At 45.3% G+C, this 13,098-nt stretch overlaps 1 protein-coding gene across 1 annotated transcript; it reads left to right on the top strand.

The window, feature by feature from the left end:
- Nucleotides 1-608: 608 nt before the first annotated feature.
- Nucleotides 609-12,661, top strand: LOC115895917 (5-hydroxytryptamine receptor 3B-like; the record flags this gene model as incomplete). Its single annotated transcript, XM_030926458.1, is given in 6 exon segments — nt 609-653; nt 975-1,084; nt 1,511-1,680; nt 2,162-2,218; nt 2,221-2,318; nt 12,451-12,661. Coding segments are annotated over 6 exon segments (691 nt in total), but the record flags the coding sequence as incomplete, so codon positions are not given.
- Between the last annotated feature and the right edge of the window lie 437 nt (nt 12,662-13,098).

The raw sequence follows: 13,098 nt of genomic DNA, 5'->3' as shown, positions 1-13,098 counted from the left end.
CCGTGCCCAGCCAGGAGGGTTTTTTGAATTGCTGTTTTAGGGGGTCTTTTAAAAATATCAGGGACTCACTGCAGACATGGGAAATCACATCTATTATATCATCTAAAATATGTTTCATTTATAATAAGCTCATTCAGTCTGTTTTATAAGCAGAGAAATCCAAACATACGGTAACTTAACAGGAATGGCTGCCAATTAACAGTTGAGTTAACACTCATTGAGAGATTATGAATAATATCTTGATTATAAATCAAAGCTTGGTCTCGTCTTTTTAGCCCCAAATTACTAAGACTACATAACATTTTTTAGTCTGATTAATGGTAGAGTAACTAATTAGAATGGGAAAGAGATTAGCAAATCATTCAAAATGTCAAGGGCAGGCAAAGTGCCGTTTTGTCATAGATAAAATAGTAAAGCTTATAGCAACAGGTGTGCATGATAAGTAAGATCTGAGAATTCCTAGGTATTGAAGAGTCTAGGTAATGTTTTTAATGTCAGCATTATTTGGTTAGACTTGATTTTCTTCTTCTGAATTGCCTTGCTGCTGAATTGGCCTTTGATTTATTGACATTCTAAGATTTGGTGTGGATTTTCTTTTTGCCTTGCAGGATGCAGAGAATCAAATATTAAAGACAAGTGTATGGTACTGGGAGGTAAATAATTATGTTTCCTTCTAAATATACTGCACTCCTGATCTGGATCTGCTGCAAAATATAGTTATTTAAGAAATAGGTATTATCTTTGTATTTCTAGTTCCTTAGATCTGCAGCAGACCTAATTTATTGTCATTCATTTAAGATGTATGGCCCTGGTTTCTGGTTGGGACTACCATCTTTAGCATTCAGATGGGAAGTCCTTTCTCCTAACAGATCGAACCAAGAGGATGATAAGTTAGATTATTAATCCAAATGTCTCTTTAGTTCTTTACTGAGGCAGACATTTGATTAAGTTTTCTTTTTGGCTACTCCTAACAGGTCTGGAATGATGAATTTTTATCCTGGAACTCCAGCTTGTTTGATGAGATTAGAGAGATCTCCCTACCTCTAAGTGCTATCTGGGCCCCAGATATCATCATCAATGAGTTGTAAGTGTGCCAGTGTGTATTTCTGTGGGGTTTAGACTCCTTGGCATAGTCAGGCCAGTTGCTGCTTACTTTCAGTCAGTGTTGCTCATTTTTGCTTCTCAAGTTGAAGGGGAGCATGTTGTTGGGAGTATTCAGGTTAGAAGTGCCATGTGTTGACGTTGTTTAAGATACAGATCTGGTTACTAATGTTGAGGTTACTTATTATGTCTGTGTTGTTATAGCAGCAAATGAGCTAACTTACAAGGCTGTCACTGAAAAGCTCATCTTTGCCAGGGTGAATAATCTCATGGAAAATGAGATTGTGTTTTTGCAGGGCTAGGCTGGTCATGGACCTCATGATCACTACCATCTCCTGATCATCCCGTCTATATTTTGAAATGACCAATGTCCTCTCTGTGACAACAAGTTCTCTTGTGTTTCATATAGTGTGGACATTGAAAGATCCCCTGACCTTCCCTATGTTTATGTGAACTCATCTGGGACCATTGAGAACTCTAAGCCCATCCAGGTGGTCTCCGCATGCAGTTTAGACACATATGCTTTTCCATTTGATGTCCAGAATTGCAGCCTAACCTTCAAGAGCATTCTGCATACAGGTAAACCATGAGAGATACCCATCAATGCTGGGTTGGTACACGTAGGTGAAATGATATTATACTGTCCTTCAGGTCTATTTTATTCTTGCAGATAATTGGCTATTTAAAAATCGGAATCTCTTCTTGCAGTTTTTTGGTTCCTGCTGTAATCCAGACCAAGTATGACGCTGTAGCCCACTGGGGTTGTTTTGGAAACACAGTGTTAAGCCTCTACTGCCACGGATAATATTATAGAAATCGCAGGCAAGCTCCATCATTCTACAGAGAGTGTATTCCAAGCTATAAATTCACAGTTTTTTTTTTTTTTTGTGACTATAAAGATTTTATTCCGCATCCCTACCCCCTAATTCAAATAAGGCCAAGGAGACTGTGCCTATGGGGGCAGGAGAAAGAGGAAGGATTCAAATTGGGAGCTGGAAAAGTGGGTGGATGTTGGCATCTCTTTCTCTCTGGGAAAGTCAATTGTTTCTGTTGTTTGCAGTGGAAGACGTAGACCTGGCCTTTCTGAGGAGCCCAGAAGATATTAAGCATGACAAAAAGGTTTTTTGAATGACAGTGAGTGGGAACTTCTATCTGTGTCCTCCACATACAGCATCCTGCAGAGCAGCGCTGGAGGATTTGCACAGATTCAGTTTAATGTAGGTTCTTTACTACCTGTCCCTAGTGCCCACTTCTCCACAGCCTTTGGCCTTCTCTCTTGGGCCGAGGAATTTCTGCTCTATTGCATGTTCTCATTCATGATCACCCAAGAACAGGGACTTCAGCGGGCTCTGAGCATCCACTCACATTCCAGCATTTCACAGAACAGAGGTTCAGTGGGAGATGCTGGGCCCCTCCAGAAGATAACAGACACCAGAGGCCTGAAGCATGCCCTGCAGCAGGAATCCTCCAATCTTTCCACACATACTCACATGATGGCTTCTAATTGCTACTCAGAAAAAACACAGACAAACCCACACACAACAACAACAAACAAACTGGGAAGACTTTCTCATCAACATTATTGTCCTATTTTTTTATTGAGTAAATTATCAACTAATTCCAGATGCAGATGCATAATATGAAAATATTATTAACTTGAATATCTTACAGGATTAGCCAATAAGACCCACAGAGACCACTGGTAACTTCTGGATCAGAGGGAATAATTAACCCCTCAAAAGTATGATGGGAACCCACACTCCTCCAAGGCGTCCCTGGGAATGCCCTTGGCTGCATTGTTCACAGGGAAATTTGTCCGCCATGAAACGGGGGATGGTGGGATACAGGACAGTGAAGCCTGCTGATTTGTACTCCAGGGGCAGCCATTCTCCTTTCTTTGGCCCCCTGGGAAACTGTTTTGACATGTGGTCTGCAGCAATTTCACACAACTGGTAAACTACATCATTCGTATTCAGCAGTGCATTCTTCTTTTCTGCAAAAAGTCAGCTAGTGGTGGTGTAGTGAGGGGATGGTGGTCCTTCATGCCAAGTAATGGATTCGGTTGAAAAATAGAAACCACAGGCAGGTCAGGACTGCACTCAAGATGAATTATCCTAAAAATATACCTTTGGAATAAGAAGGAAAATTTAGACTAGACTAAGGTGCTCTGGATATGCTAAGGGGTGGTGATGAAATAAACTATCATTCACCGAGTGCGGTGGCTTATGCCTGTAATCCCAGAACTTTGGGAGGCCAAGGGGGGTGGATCATTTGAGGTCAGGAGTTCCAGCTAGTCTGGCCAACATGGCATAACCCCATCTTTACTAAAAATACCAAAACTTGCTGGGCGTAGTGGTGTGCACCTGTAATCCCAGCTACTCAGGAGGCTGAGGCATGAGAATCGCTTGAACCCAGGAGGTGGAGGCTGCAGTGAGCCAAGATCATACCTCTGCACTCTAGCCTGTGAACAGAGGGAGACTCTGTCAAAAAAACAAAGGAAGGAAGGAAGGAAGGAAGTGAGGGAGGGAGGGAGGGAGGGAGGGAAGGAAGGGAGGGAGGGAGGGAGGGAGGGAGGGAAGGGAGGAGGGAGGGAGGGAGGGAGGGAGAGAGGGAAGAAGGAAGAAAAGAAAAGAAAGAAAGGAGGTAGGGAGGGAGAGAAGAAGAAGAAGGAAGGAAGGAGGAAGGAAGGAAGGAAGGAAGGAAGGAAGGAAGGAAAGAAGGAAGGAAGGAAAGAGAGGAAGGAAGGAAGAAGGAAGGAAGGAAGGAAGAAGGAGAGAGAAGGAAGGAGAGAGGAAAGCTAGCAAGCAAGAAGAGAGAGAAGGAGGGAGGGAAGGAAGAAGGAAGGAAAGAAGGAAAGAAGGAAGGAAGGAAGGAAGGAAGGAAGGAAGGAAGGAAGGAAGGAAGGAAGGAAGGAAGGAAGGAAGGAAAGAAGGAAGGAAGAAAGGAAGGAAGGAAGGAACTATTACTGAGGTTACAGGTATCCCTCAATTGGTTAAAGGTGTACACAGCTTTCCAGCAAAGCTCTTGTTAAATCTGGGCCTCTTAGACACAGCTGTGGTTTGAACCTGACTGATGTATAATGCTGGCTAGTAGCTAATCACAACTCATACCCTCCTGATAGTGGGCTTTGGGTTCTTGCCTAGAATTCTGCTCAGTTTTAAGCAAAGCTTGCAATGTGGGCTGTTTGTCCACTTTTCTTGTGAGGAAAAGGGAAGGAAAGCAAGCAAGTTTGTTTTTTTTTTTGTCTTTTTTAAATTTCAATGAGTTTCTTGGCTAAGAGTAAACACCTCATTAATTTTAAAGATATCAGCCTACAAACATTATTAATGCAGCCCGAATAATGGAGAGCATTAAAGGGAAATGTGAAGGAGTAGCACATGCAAGGTGGAACACAGTCACCTACCAAGCGCTCCTGAGAACACTGCACACACCATTACCTACACTGCACGGAGGAAACAAACACAGGCAAGAGATGGGGCAGGTAAACAAGGGCGTGAGCTTGCATTCACAGGCACACATGTGCATACACACACACACTCTCTCTCTCCATAGAGCAGCTATTATTTGTAGTTACACGTCACCTTCCTTCACCCTAAATTTAATTCGTCAACAGCAACTGAAGGTTTTCTATATACTATCTCCATTTTAATTATGATGAACAGAGACAGTGAGAAGATTGTTTAATGGAGGGGAGGCTTCCCTGGATCTCAGAGCCACGGTTCAGTTCCTCTGCTCTCCTCACTGCCATCCTTCCCTGCTGGGTACATGTTGAAGTGGAAGTGTGCTGGAGGCAAGTGCAATTTGATTTCATGCTCTTGGAGCTTTCCATGGGTCCTTCTGCCCTGGGGGTGGACGTGGGGCTGGCTTCCACCCTGGTCCTCAGGAGCAGAGTAGGGAGAGAATCCTGAGTAGAGTCACAGATCATATTTGGCAGGGCAGGAAGCCAGACTCAGGAGCAATTCTGCAGCTTCAGAAAGACTAAAAGTGGATTCAGTGACGATCAATTTTCTGCCTGCCAACCTCGCTCACCCTCCATGCATTTCTGCTCTGTGCACAGCGCCTAGGCTCATTCTCTTACTCCATACTGGACATCCCACTCTGAATTTAGCAACCAAGGCACCTGGGTTTCCTTCAACAGCCATTGACCAGTGATGTGAAATTCAGAGCCTGATTCTATTATGCCAACACTGGGCCTGCCAGGGTCCTGACAGCAAAGGACCATCTCCTCTTAATCTACTTGCCGGCTGTGTCTCAGTCCAGGCTGCTCAGCAGGAGGTTGGGGACAGGTAGGGAAGGCAAGAGAAGCAATAATCTATTCTAAATTCATCGTTACCCTTGGCCTGAGGTACACTGCTGCCATTTATCCTAAATCAAGTGCTCTGGATGCCCTATGAGTTTCAGCTAATGTGCAATCATAGCTGCTGACTCTGGGACAAAATTGTTTATCAGAGGACACCACCGATGCTTTGGAGTCGGGCTACGTTCCACAGGGGGCCCAGAGCACAGGCACTTCTCCCTACAAAGATGTCTGTGCACAGCCTGGGACCCGGTCCAGCAGCCATGGGGGGGAGGTTTCCTCCAATATATTATTGGAGGTGCTGGTTCCCAGAAACAGCAGGGTGAGCATTTGATTTTGCATGGCAGTGGTTTTTTTTTTTTTCTTTAAAGAATGAGGGTAGAAGTGGGAGGAGGTAGGAATACAATTTAGGAACTTGTGTTGGATGGAAAAGGGTGGACAGCTGTGGAAACTAAACCGAGCCCAACCACAGATATCCTACACCAAGTAAAGTGTTTATTTGGGTAGGAATTGGGGTGCCCACAGGGTGTCCTAGAAAATGCAAAGGGGCATTTGGGAAAGAAATGCCTTTATCCTCTTTTTCTGTTATAATTTTTTTCTAGATTAGGTGGAGTAACTTTGTTGAGATACTTATTGAATGCAGCTCATAAACTTGATAGAAGATCAAGATCCCTCTAAGCGCCAGCAGATCATGAGAGAGAGAGAGAGAGAGAGAGAGGAGAGAGAGAGAGAGAGAGAGAATTTAGAGCCCCAGATATCCTTTCTGGGTCACTCAAGTGATTTGGGACTCACAGACTGACTTTCTGCTCATCCAGTGCAACCCATAGTCTAGATCCAAGAAACTCTGACTCCGGTGCTTAAATGGGCAGCAACTTTCCTGTTCTTTCTGAGTTGGGAATGCTGGGAGGGGCTTTGGAGAGGAGGAAAATGGGCTTCTGTATGAAGCGGAGTCTGGGCGTCAAATTCCAACTATGTCATAAAGACGGTCATGCAAAATTGAGTACTGGTGGGTCTACCATCAAGGAGGCAATTAGAGGCTAACCTTGGGGCCTATTCCCTCTCCAAGGAGCTCTCCACACACACATTCTGAATTAGATTGATCTCTTTCATTAACATCAATAGGCTCCAAATACCTTTGTGTACTTATTATTACCTGGCTTTAATGGATAATGAAATTGTGGCATAATATTGCTAACACCTGAAGGGTGTCTAATGGGGAACATGGACTGAAACTAAAGTGCTTTTTCTTCCCTTTCTGTGGAATTTAAAGGCACCAGCTCCTTTAGTCCATTAGAAATGGTGGGCTGTGGGTAGGGGCAGTTTTGCAGACAGCAGTGTCTCACTGAGCAGGTGACATGCCTTCTACTCGGCAGAAGCAGGAGTCACTGCTTCTTGCATGATCTGCAGAGAGGTCGCCCGCAGAAAGACTGATCTCAAGAGGATAGCTCCCATTTGGGCTAATTCCACATTTCCATTATATTGGAAGTAAAAGTAGCACTACTACCAGACTCCAATACAATTCCATGAACATCTTTCGGGTTCTTACCATGTGCCAGGCTCCATAGTGAACACTTAGGACATAATGATGAATAAATGAAGGTTCCTGACATCTATCACAGATGCCCAAAATCTGCCCAGGGAGACACAATAGCAATATCCACAAAGCTGAGCACTTACTCTACGCCAAGCACCATTTTAAGAGTTTGTATCTATAATCCTCACATCCCTAGGAGATGGGTGCTCCAAGTATCTGCATTTTTACAAATAAATGAATTGAGGTGCAGAGAAGTTAAGTAACTTACAGGAGGCTGCAAAGTGACTGGTGGAGCCTGGACTTGAACCCAGGCAACTTGACTCCAGAAACGACGTGACTAATACTATATCACGCTGACACACAACTAAAGGCAGAGCAGCATATTCCGGTCCATTCTTTGCCATTCGCCCACTGTGCATTACTTGGCAAGTCACGTGTATTAGTGTCACAAGGCTGCCATAACAAAGTAGCCCAAATTCGGTGACTCAAAACAACAGAAATTCATCTTCTTGCAGTTCTGCAGGCTATAAATCTGAAATCAACACTTGGGCAGGGTTGGTTCCTTGTGGGCATTCTGAGGGAGAATCTGCACCTTGTCTCTCCTCAGGCCCTTGGTGGTTGCCAGGAACCCTTGGTGTTCCTTGGCTGGCAGATGCATTGCTCCCATTTCTGCCTCCATCTTCACATGGCCTTCTCCATGTGTGTCTCTTCTCTTTTTATCAGAACTCCAGTCACATTGGATTGAGGGCCCACTCTAGTATGACCTCATCCTGCTCTAGTACATCTCCAATTATCTCATTTCCAAATAAGGCTACATTCTGAGGTTCCAGGAAAGACATGAATTCTTGGGGGCCCTTTTCAACCTAGTAGAGTCTGCAACCCAAAATTCACTTCTGCTCCACGTACAAATACATTCAGCCCCATCCCAACATCCCCCAAAGTTTAACACAGCATCATTCCAGTGTCAACTCTAAGTCCAAAATATCATCTAAACTCAAAAAGTCCCAAATCTCATTGTTTAAATGATCTAAAGCAGGTATGGACCCTGACTATGGTCCATTCTGAGGCAAATTTTCTCTCCCGCAACAGACTCATGAAACAATCACCAGAATCTGCTTCCTGATCCTACAAGATGGGATAAGGGCAGGGAACTGTCTTATTAATGGTACTAACTTCAGTATTTAGGATAGTACCAGACAACCTGTTCATGCTCAATTAATGTTTATTGAACAAAGGAATAAAGGGCTCTGATTATCCAATGAGATAAAAACAAAAAATTTCTGAGAACTAGAGTTTCTTTAGGCTACACTGGGTTTGCAGGGAAAATTAGTCTAGTCCTGGCGCTATGGCTCACGCCTGTAATCCCAGCACTTTGGGAGGCTGAGGCAGGTGGATCACCTGAAGTCGGGAGTTTGAGACCAGCCTGGCCAACATAGCGAAACCCTGTCTCTACTAAAAATATAAAAATTAGCTGGGCATGGTGGCGGGCACCTGTAATCCCAGCTACGCAGGAGGCTGAGGCAGGAGAATCGCTTGAACCTGGGAGGCGGAGGTTGCAGTGAGCTGAGATTGCATCATTGTACTCCAGCCTGGGCAACAAGAGCGAAACTGTGTCTAAAAAAAAAAAAAAAAAAATTAGTCCATAGGCAACATTGCCACCTAAATCAACCACAAGAAAAATGTGGGTTCTTTCTTCTGGAAGAAAACCAAAACCCGAAACTATATGTACTATTTCGTGTGTCTTAGAAATGTGAACATCCTTCCTAAAGGTAGGAGAATGGATGAGGTGGTTTTGGAAGGCCTATCTAGTTTTACCATTCTATAAGCCAAACAAAGATGAGAGATGTCTTTGTTTCATGTTACAGCAGAAGCTAATTGTCCACCCTTGTCCCTATGTCTTTTCCCTCTGCCTTCATTTACTGTTGACATCCAGTGAGGACTATCTTTCTGACAGGGTCAGCTAATAATATGCAGGGCTTAGTGAAAAATGAAAATGCAGGACCCCTTATTCAAACGTTATTAAGAATTTCAAAATAGCACCAGTGGAGCACTAAACCAAGTGCAGGACCCTTTCAAGAGCAGGCTCTGTGTGACTACACGGGCTCCATATCTGCAAAGCCCGCCTACCTCCTAACCTCTTAGCTCTTTCCACAGCTCTCCCTCAGATGATTTCTCGGGGAACACATAGTCTGATAAACCTGCACTTTCTTGGAAATCAGGGACCTTGAGGGGCCACACCATCCATCTCTGGCTCTGTCCCAGACATAGATTTACTGTTGTGTCAGCCTCTGGGTGGAGAGGTGTCATATCAGCTTGCTTTCTTTACATAGGGACGTTCTGTAGCGAGCACAGCTGCTCATCTCAGTTGTACCCAAGATATTTGGCAAGGCAAAAGTAAACTGCTTTTTGAAAAAGGAGGAAATCAAGGCATGGAGGGGTTGACTACATCATCCAGGGGGACTTAAACTAGCCCATGTAGACACCTGGAATCAAGGGGCTCAGGAATTCTGTCCCCTTGATTTTTTTTTTTTGAGACAGAGTCTCACTCTGTTGCCCAGGCTGGAGGACAATGGTGCGATCTCGGCTCACTGCAAGCTCCGCCTCTTGGGTTCAAGCGATTCTCCTGCCTCAGCCGGGACTGAGTAGCTGGGACTACAGGCACACGCCACCACACCTGGCTGATTATTGTATTTTTAGCAGAGATGGGGTTTGACTGTGTTGGTCAGGCTGGTCTCAAACTCCTGACCTCAAGTGATCCACCCGCCTCAGCCTCCCAAAGTGCTAGGATTACAGGTCTGAGCCACCACACCTGGCCTGTCCCCTTGATTTTGAGTCTGGGCTTTTTTCTGCTCAACCAACATGCCTTCTTGTACTTTGCTTATATTTTTCTTCCCCTTTGTGTAGTATCTGCCAAGTCGCTAGGGAGTGTTCCCATTTCTACCCTCTAGAGTCAGCAGGCGTGGTCACCCCCTCACCCTGACACCACAAGGCTAGATCACCAACAGCCCAGACTGGGTCACAACATAAAACCCCCATGGACTCTGGCCACTTGACTCCCTTTTTCCTGCCCCCACCTAACCACACCCATCTCAGTCACTGCATGATGACAGGAGCTAGAGGGGTGCAGGCTGATGACAGTTAATTTCGTTGTTGCTTTCCTTGTTGACTGCACTTTGGTAGAAATGTGTTTTAACCAAATTATTGCAAAGCAGTGAGTGACGCTCTGGTTTAGGCTTTTGCAGCCAATTATGGCTTAATGCGAATGACAACAGCCAGACGACAATATGCCAAACAACTCTGGCTTGCCAAGCTCCACAGAGTCAGGATACACGCCCAGACCCAATGGCTGGAGAGCCCCTACTCTTATCAGTAAGGCGATGTTTCATCTCCCCCAGTCAAGCTCTTCCCCCAGCACCTCCTGCTCCATCCCTGGCCTCTGCACTTCATCTCTGCCCTGGCTCATTTCTTTGTGACACTCTTCTCCGGTGGGAGATGGGGATGAAGGATAAGAACCCTGCACTCGACTCAGAGAGGTTGAGTCAGGTCAAGAGTTGTAGCTATCCTGTCCTGGGAAAAAGCACTGGGCTTAGAATCAGAAGATATGGGGGCACATCCCCGCTCTGTCCCTTACTCAACTTACCCACTTTAGGGGGCTCAGTTTTCCTTTCGAAAATCTATAAAATGGAGGCTATTACCTACCAAGTTTGCAGTGAGGATTAAATAAATCACACCATATGTGTGAAAGTGTCCAGCACACTATCTGATACATATTGAGCAGTTCATTGTTTGGTGAATCAGAGAAATGGGAGATTTCAAATGTTATTTTTGTCCAAATCCAACAGCAAAGGGCCCAGAATACTCATTTGTTTAATAAACATTTATTGAATGCCCACTATAAGATAGGTCTTACTTTTGGCACCTTGGGGGATTATCATTACCCCAGAGATGGGATGAGATGAGAGTCCAGGCCGTAGTGGGGATGCAGCCCTGCCATTCACCCGTTTCTCTTTAAGAAGGATGAGCATAGAGTATGTGCTTATTAAAGACACTGCCCATCATCATTTCAAAGAAGTGAGGTATAAAAATTGGCAACAACATTAGTAATTTTATGAGACTCAAATTCCAAGCTACAAGAGTAACTCTGTGTGGCCAGGACAGTGCAGGACAGCAGGACAGCTTCAGGTGGCCTCCACTGAGACCCACTCCTCCACCCCTGCATCTGTGCTCCTGGAGACAGAGCTGTGGCTTGCAAAGATGGGACCGCTGGTCATGTTTGGCCAGTGGGGAGAGGGAGTGGGCAGGGGAAGCAGTGGCAGGAGATGGGAGGAGGGAGGAGGGCTGAGTGGGGGTACTTAGCTCTCCATTTCCGCCAATACCAGTGGAGTCAACACCAGACAGACTAAGAGAAAACCATAGGTCCTGTCTGGCAGCCTCTGCACAGCTTTCCCTTCAGGTCTGGTCACCACGCCAGCCCTTGGCTCCTTCAGGCCTAAGGGTGGTAACAGCTCACCCAGTCCCCAAAAGCCCTGGGGTCTGCCCTGCATCTTGTGGTTTCCCTATAGCCTGCTCACACCTTGCAAATAGTCTCGTTATTGAGCCCTCTTCAAACTTCCAAATTTAATTGTGCAAGTTTTCCTGCCCAGAATGATAGACACACGGCGGTAAGGAGCTCAGAATCCAAGGAAGAAGATATATTAGACCAAAAAGTAATACAATAGGCCAGGCACGGTGGCTCACACCTGTAATCCCAGCACTTTGGGAGGCCGAGGCAGGGGGATCACCTGAGGTCAGGAGTTCGAGACCAGCCTGGCCAACATGGTGAAACCCCGTCTCTACTAAAAAAACAAAAAATAAGCCAGGCGTGGTGGTGCACACCTGTAGTCTCAGCTACTCGAGAGGCTGAGGCAGGATAATTGCTTGAGCCTGGGAGGGGAGGTGGAGGTTGAGCTGAGATTGCGCCACTGCACTCCAGCCTAGGCAACAAGAGTGAAATTTCGTCACACACACACACACACACACACACACGTAATACAATATATTGCATAATAAATGGTTTCAGAAGGAAGATTTTAGTTTCAAAACAGTTTCTCACTTACCAGTTGTGTGAGTTTAAACAAGGAATTCAACCCCTTTGAAACTCAGTTTCCTTGTTTGTAAAATGAAGTTAATGATACCCAGCCTTTAAAGTTGTGAAGATTGAATAAGTTAAGTTTATGAGCCACTGAGTCTGGTGCCTGGCACACAGCAAGTGGTAAGTAAATGCTAGCTACTGCTTCTTATTATAACTATTAATACTATTAATATTAGCTCTATGTAAAACTTAAAGGATTTTTTTCTCTTTTCTAAACCAAAAAGTAACCTGAAAATATTCTAAGATAAGTTACACAGACTTTTTCACATTTTTGCACATTATGCAAAAATGTTGGGACTTTGGGGAGCATTCCTGGCTATGAATTTGGCCAAATCTGAGTCTGTTGGCCTAGACCCTCTTTTCATTAGATCGCTTGTTCCTGGCCAGGTGGTGATGCGCAGACACCCCCTGGTCTACGTCGTGAGTCTGCTGATTCCTAACATCTTTCTCATGCTGGTGGACCTGGGGAGCTTCTATGTGCCACCCAACTGCCAAGCCAGGATTGTGTTCAAGACCAGTGTGCTGGTGGGCTACACCGTCTTCAGGGTCAACATGTCCAACCAGGTGCCACGGAGTGTAGGGAGCACCCCTCTGATTGGTAAGCAGCCTCAGGGTCACTGGACACTCATCTTACCTGACCCCTGTGAAAGATCTGATGCTGGCCAGGCATGGTGGCTCACGCCCGTAATATCAGCACTTTAGGAGGCCAAGGCGGGAGGATCACTTCAGTTCAGGAATTCAAGACCAGCCTAGGCAACATAGTGAGACCTTATCTCTACCAAAAATTTTAAAAATCAACAGGACATTCAGTGCATACTCACTACAACCTCCGCCTCCTGGGCTCAAGTGATTCTCCTGCCTCAGTCTCCCGAGTAGCTGGGATTATAGGTGCACACCACTACACCCGGCTAAGTTTTTGTATTTTTAGTAGAGATGGTTTCAACATGTTGACCAGGCTGGTCTCGAACTCCTGACCTCAGGTGATCCGCCCACCTTGGCCTTCCAGAGTCCTGGGATTACAGGCATGAGCCCACC

Source organism: Rhinopithecus roxellana, unplaced genomic scaffold, assembly GCF_007565055.1.
Source record: "Rhinopithecus roxellana isolate Shanxi Qingling unplaced genomic scaffold, ASM756505v1 contig3800, whole genome shotgun sequence".
In the NCBI taxonomy this organism is placed as follows: Eukaryota; Metazoa; Chordata; class Mammalia; order Primates; family Cercopithecidae; genus Rhinopithecus; species Rhinopithecus roxellana.
The sequence above is the reverse complement of the archived record's forward strand: the minus strand, read 5'-3'. Positions and strand labels throughout refer to the sequence as shown.